Genomic DNA, 6,431 nt, shown 5'->3' on the forward strand with positions numbered 1-6,431 from the left:
TGATTTGGTTGAGTATAGGTGGGCTCATGTTGGCAACCAACATATGTATCTTCTTTTATTCGTTTGCAAAACTATGTGAGAGCTATGTGAGACCTTTTTATTTTCATTTGGCTTGTAATAAACTACGCTATTTTATTCGGTCCAAAACGATTTTATTTTGAACTATGCAATCATGCAAAAAAAAAAAGGGCCAGGCAGCCACGTCGGCACATATGGGTCGGCGTGTTGGACGCCCTGCCAACCCATATCTAAAATAGGGTGGATGCCGGGCGGGCGGCCGAACCAAACGGACAAAAAGCGGACGAAATCGCCGTCCGTTTGGGTCGCCCCATTGAAATTGCTCTAATAACGTATTTTACAGTTCTAACAAGAGACTGTGCCATCGGAGTTAAGGCGGATATGGAATTAGTAGAATACTAGCTATAACTCCCGAACGCAACGAGCACACAAGTCCCGGGTGGGCTCGTGCTCTGTGTGGACCGTAGTCCGCTTCGGTTCGGTCCAAGCCTCCGAACGTCGGATCTTGCTTACTCCGTCAGAAGCTAGGCTTTCTTCTGAATTTGAATCACAATTTTAACATGATCGTTTATTTGTTTTCGTTGCATATCTTTCGGTTGAAGCTATCCTTGAAGTTCATTAATTGCAGGCTAGTGGGGAAGTGTATCTTCCTCCCCAGTTTCCCGCTACTTGAAACACCAGCTGACGGCGTCCCACTCTAGTGCTGAAGTTTTGAGTATCCCGCCATCGCCAATGCCATTGCTGAATGTCGCTGGCCCCGGCAAGTACTCAGCCAGCTGCGCATTCTCCTGTCACCACAGCCACGGCCGTCTTCTGTGATAACATCTTCAGGGTCTACATGCATGGCTGCCAACCCCGTCTAACATCGACACACGAAGCACATTGAGCTCAACATCCACATTGTTCGTGAGAAAGTCGCCCTCGGCCAGATTTGAGTGCGTCTTTTTCCAAACATGTAACTGTCGGTCATGGCTAACTACGGTTCTAATTGGTCAATCAGGTCACCATCTTGTAAGCACACGATGTACAATCCCTCCACGTACTCGTGCACATCCTAGCATCGATCCCATGTGCTATATAAGCCGAGAAATAAAATGGTGATCCTGTCAAATGCTCTGAAAAAAATCATAGGTTTTGATCCGTCGTACTCACTCCATACTGGCCGGCGAGATTTAGCATGTATTTGTGAAAATGCGTCGTATGCTGAAAATGTGTACTTTCGAATTCAGAAATATCCGCTGCAAGATTGGCATTGACAGCCATTGAATATGAAAATTGTAGCTAGACACATTAGTTAGCTCAATTTATATGTATGAATTAATGTGTTAGGAAGTAGTCATTTATTGATGGGATCTAGGTGGCCAGCTTAACCATGAGATGAAAAAGACATCGCCGATCTACGCATAGTCTTGCAAACGTCTGCTATCAAATGGCTGTTAGTAAGTGTTTCCCTTTTGAAAACGAATAAAAGTACATAGGAGGCCATCTTAACCATGTGATGAAAAAGACATCAATGACCCACACATAGTCTGGCAAACGTCTGCTATCAGACGGCTGCTCTTAACAATGAGATGAAGAAGACATAGATGACCTGCGCATATTCCGGCAAACGTCTGCTATCAGACGGCTGCTAGTAAGTTTTTCCCAATAGATATAGTGAAGTTTGGTCCGCCAGATTTTGTAACCTTGCTTGCTACTCAACGAATAAAAACCCTACCTTCCCCTAAAAAGAAGACAAAAAATAGGGAAGCCTTCAGGGCGGGCTGGTTCGACACGGGAGGAGGCTGCTAATCCGACAGCTAGCTTAATCTTTTTTTGAACACTCTCCAGCTACCACCCTTAGCCTCCTCTTTATTCAAATGACGAAGGCATATCAGATTGCAACACGCTATCTAGGTAGTCAGCGATTACGTCATATAGTAGTTTTGTTGCTAGCTTAATTTCTCACATATGCTGCTGCTGCTGATGGTGAGTCTGAGGTTATATATATTTGGCTGAATACGTAGAATGAGTAGCACCAGTAGCACCAGGTCGCATTGCACGCCACCCTAACCTAAATTTCTCTCTACTCGATCAGATTCTTCTCTTTATACTGCTATATATAGTATGGCAAGCATGGGCGCGGACGCATCCTTGCCTCGATGGGGTAGCTGCTCTCTCCAAGGCCTCAACATTGAGGTCCGGGCGGGGCTGGACAAAGACGCCCTCCCCAGCGGCGGCAGCGGCATTAGTATCCCTCCGCATTTCTGGGGCGAGGGTCCGGTGGCCGAGGCCGAGCTTGGCTTCCCCGTGTACACGGGCTACTCGGAGGCGAGGGCCTTGATCGGCGAGGGAGCCACGGCGGATCTGAGAAGGCTGTCATGCCAGGCCCGAGGCATGGTGACGGAGATGTTTGCTAGCATCACAGTTGGCGGCAAGGACGAGGTGGAGGAAGGAGCAGCGCCGTCGCTGCCCAGGCCCAGGGTGGTGCAGCTGCGTCTATCACCGGAGCTGGCGCTGTGGAAAAGCACCCAACACGCAATCGGCAACGTGCTTCCTCCTAAGGGCAAGGCGCTCAGGCAAGCCTCGCCGCAGGTGCTCGCCCAGCTGGGCGCCACCGACTGGCCCGCGGCCCTGACCACCAACAATGCCTTGTTCGGCGGCTGCATGTCCAACATGCTCATTGGCGCCGCCGACGTGCGCACCATGTTCTCCAACTATGTCACCGACATGGCCGTTAACTACGAGTACGGGTACAGCCACGTGTTTCCCACGCTCCAGGGGCTGGTGCAGGATGCGCTCGCCGACGCCCACGCGCTGGGCACCCCTCACGGGCGGGAGCGCCGTGAGGCTGTCGCCGTTGGCCTCCCGTACATCCAGGACAAGATCGCGCTGGAGGTGGCGAACAAGACACGCCTCAAGTACTGCTCTGCGCAGATGGATCGCCGTGCCGCCCAGGTCATCTACCTGTTCGACAGCAGCGTGCTCGGCATTGGAGCCGAGGCCACGGCCCGGGGCTTCGACGTCGGCGCCATCATGAGCGACCTCGTCTTGAGCATCAACAGCCACGACGTCATCGACGTGGGCTCCGACCTGGTGAACTCTGAGATCATGAACTCGTTCCTCAACGTGGCCGACATCGCCGCCTCGGGCGTGGTGAGCGAGCCGGCGCTCCGGGCCATCTACGACGCATACGCCGCCACGGGCGCACGGGCCTTCACCCAGAGGTGGCACGAGCCCTCAACCCGGATGGTCGACAATGAAATCGCGTGGCACATCGCCAACGACCGGCACATGCTCTTCCGCCGCGCCCTCCTGGGATGGCCCAAGGCGCGCAAGTCGCCGGCGCGGCCCCAGCGCGAGGCGGACTTCGACGAGGTCTTCGACACCGACTTCCACACCACCGGCTTCAGCAGGCCCCTGGACCCCGAGTACGCCTGCGACGGCGAGGAAACCTGCAACCATGTACGCCGGTTCCTCCGCCAGCGCCAGGACGAGGACCAGCAGCTGCTTGGCGCCCTCTGGTGGTCCCTCGTCACCGGCCCGCTGGAGTACGTCCGGCAGGGCAAGGTGGACGAGCAGCGCGAGGAGAACCTCGCCGAATCCGTGCGCCTGCAGCTGGTCCAGCTCTTCTCCAAGGGTCTCGTCGACGAAATGGCCTGGCTCCTCGCCCATGCGAGCCACCACGCCTGGCAGGTGAACTATCTGTACGAGGCCGCCATGTTCGGCAGCATCCTGGACGGGGGCGCCTTGACAGGCAAGCTCGACCGGGCAGAGGAGGGGGAGGAAGTCAATCTCGGCTGATCCTGGCGCGGCGCATCGGAGGTTCTGGCCGGGTGCTCCATGATTTCTCGGCCCTGCCCAACATCGCTGCGTGCCGCGCTGTATGAGCTTTTGCACTGTCCGCCTGGAGTGCAGATCAGAACTACCAAGCCAACGAAGTCACTTAAGTCTTCCTGCTGCTACTGCTTCTTTATTTTTGATATAAAAGGTGGATTGTATTGGCTCAAAATAAAGCACACAATGAGCTCACAGTCGGCCTCTGTATAACTAAGATGCATACAGCCAATACCAACTCAAACACATACAAAAACATGATGACAACAAGCAAAGTGACCAAAGCTATGCGTAGGCGAGAATAAAAAAATCTAAAGTGATCAGATGCGTGATCGACAAACTAAAACAATGATCATATCCGCACCAACCACCTCATGACACACCGGATCCAACCACAAGGCCAGAATTTAGATTTTCATCCTGAAGAACCAGTCCGAGCATATCCAAGCAATGCCTTCAACAAGGTAACGACGTAAGAAATACATCACCATTGCCAGGTATAACCACTCGGGTATGACCTAGGCTTTCGCCCCGGAGCCAAGACCGAGTGCTCGGGTAGCATCACCATCGAAGTCACTAATGTGTTGTCGCCATTACTTTTCCACGATCCCGGCAGCTACATGCGATGCGATCACCGCCACTGCACAATCATCCCTCTGTGTCAAGTCGTTGTTCATAATTTATATCTCACCGCCGAAGTTAACCATTGGATTAGGAGTGATGAACCCTCCCATAGACCGTTCGATGACCACTGCTGTCGTGGAGCCATAGGAAGTCACTGTAGTATGTTTGCAGTCACCTTCATCCGGTCAATCGGATCTGAATCACCATGTCATGGACCGTTACACCGCCGGTCAACCACCACACGCAGAAAGCTAGCACCTTGACAACACGGTCCACAACTAGCAGAAAGGCCTACGCACACCAGTCCCCGGCACCGCATCCGATTGGACTGGCCAGAAATCTGACGCCGGCCTGGGAAACAAATCGAAATTTTTGTAAAATCTACATCATAATCTAGGTTTAATCGCAGATTCTGAAATGAAACTATTGTGAATGCTGCAATGCAAGGCTTTGAAAATTGTAAACTATAATGATGATCTACAAAGATAAATACTAAGTATATACGTAGTCGAATGTAGGTTCAACAAACAAATTGTACATCCTACTGGGTGTAATCTGAAACTCATGTTAGTATGGAAACAAGCATTATCCATGACTTGGTCAAAAGATTCAACACACAAATGTAGGTTCTGAATATACAATCTTGGTTTGGATACACAATATATAAGGATAATCCGTAAAGCAAAATTTCGATGCACAAGAGTTCCTTTGAGCCAAATTTTTTTTTAATTAACATCACAAGAGTTAGAGTAGTACCTCTCCTTATCCCAATTCAGCTCACTTGGGAGAAAAGAAACAACTCCAGTTAACATGATTGAATCTATACAAGGAACTGATGAAATAAATGTGACACTCACGTACACTTGAAGATTCAGAGAAACACAAATATTCTCCAAACTACCATTTTGGAGAACATATTCGTCACCGAACTTCAATTTAATCTTATCCCTGGAAACAACTACTAAATAGTCCACTGTTTAACTTGAACAACAAAATACATATGGTGCGATGCTACAGAGTTTTCTTCCAACACTTCATGACATATCATAGTTTATTCAGGAGTACAAACTTGCTAAATTAAAGAAGTGTTAGTGTCCACTTAATTACTTCTGGAACATATGATAGTATAAAAAATAGTTATGCTACAAAATTCTGTTAAAAATAATGTACTGACCTACTGGGTTTATTTCTTGGGATCAATATTCTCATTAATTTCCTTTCGAATTGTAGTTGGTGCTAACTGCTAAGAACACACTTGTTGATTCCATGTTACTGCAGATAAAAAGAAAAGGGAGGAGACGTTACATCAGGCTCACATAGTTGTATTTCATGGCGATTTGTTGCTTTGCATCTTCTTCCTTGCCACAGTATGCTATAGGCAGTCAAGCTACAAGAACAAATCATCTAAGTAGTAACAACGGGACAACCATATATAATCTAACACAATAGTAGCAAGAAGAAACCGCCTCGACCTGGGCAGCGGCCATGATAGTCAACGTTAGGGTGGCGGGAGGACAATAGGCGGCGACTCAGGCGATGAACGGGAGTGGCTGCAAGGGGGGACAATGGGGAGCGCGCTGGGCATCCCCCATTGAGGATCGACGGCGGAGGCCGAGTGGAGCGGGCGGCGACGAGCGATTGGAGTGACGACCGAGTTTAGGATCGGCGAACGGCGGTGGAGTGGAGGATCAGAACGGCAGCGGAGGAGGAGCGGAGGATCGCGACGGAAGCCGAGTTCAGCGGGTGGCGGTTGGCGATTGGAGCCACGCACGGGAGGAGCTGACGAAGGTCGTGGTGCGAGCGTGCGGAGCAGTTTTTTTTTCTACCAAGGGGCGGGTAGGATTAGTGATCAATATGAATCAGTGGCTTCTTGTGTTAAACACTCGAGGCTTTTTGACCTTTAGATCTTGTTGATGTTGATGGACAGGGCAGATGGCTTCTATCTGCCTGTGTGGATCCTTTATAGGAGTAGT

The 6,431-nt window shown here is 50.2% G+C and overlaps 1 protein-coding gene across 1 annotated transcript; it reads left to right on the forward strand.

Moving 5' to 3' along the window:
* Nucleotides 1-2,133: 2,133 nt before the first annotated feature.
* Nucleotides 2,134-4,004, forward strand: LOC123170466 (uncharacterized). The gene has a single exon (XM_044588334.1). The coding sequence runs from the start codon at nt 2,134-2,136 to the stop codon at nt 3,799-3,801; it is 1,668 nt and encodes a 555-aa protein (XP_044444269.1). The 3' UTR covers nt 3,802-4,004.
* Nucleotides 4,005-6,431: the final 2,427 nt, after the last annotated feature.

The sequence above is a fragment of the Triticum aestivum genome, chromosome 7D (genome assembly GCF_018294505.1).
Source record: "Triticum aestivum cultivar Chinese Spring chromosome 7D, IWGSC CS RefSeq v2.1, whole genome shotgun sequence".
In the NCBI taxonomy this organism is placed as follows: Eukaryota; Viridiplantae; Streptophyta; class Magnoliopsida; order Poales; family Poaceae; genus Triticum; species Triticum aestivum.

What these genes read in the sequence shown, in the direction of transcription:
- LOC123170466 (XM_044588334.1), top strand. Translation starts at nt 2,134, where the DNA reads ATGGGCGCGGACGCATCCTTGCCTCGATGGGGTAGCTGCTCTCTCCAA.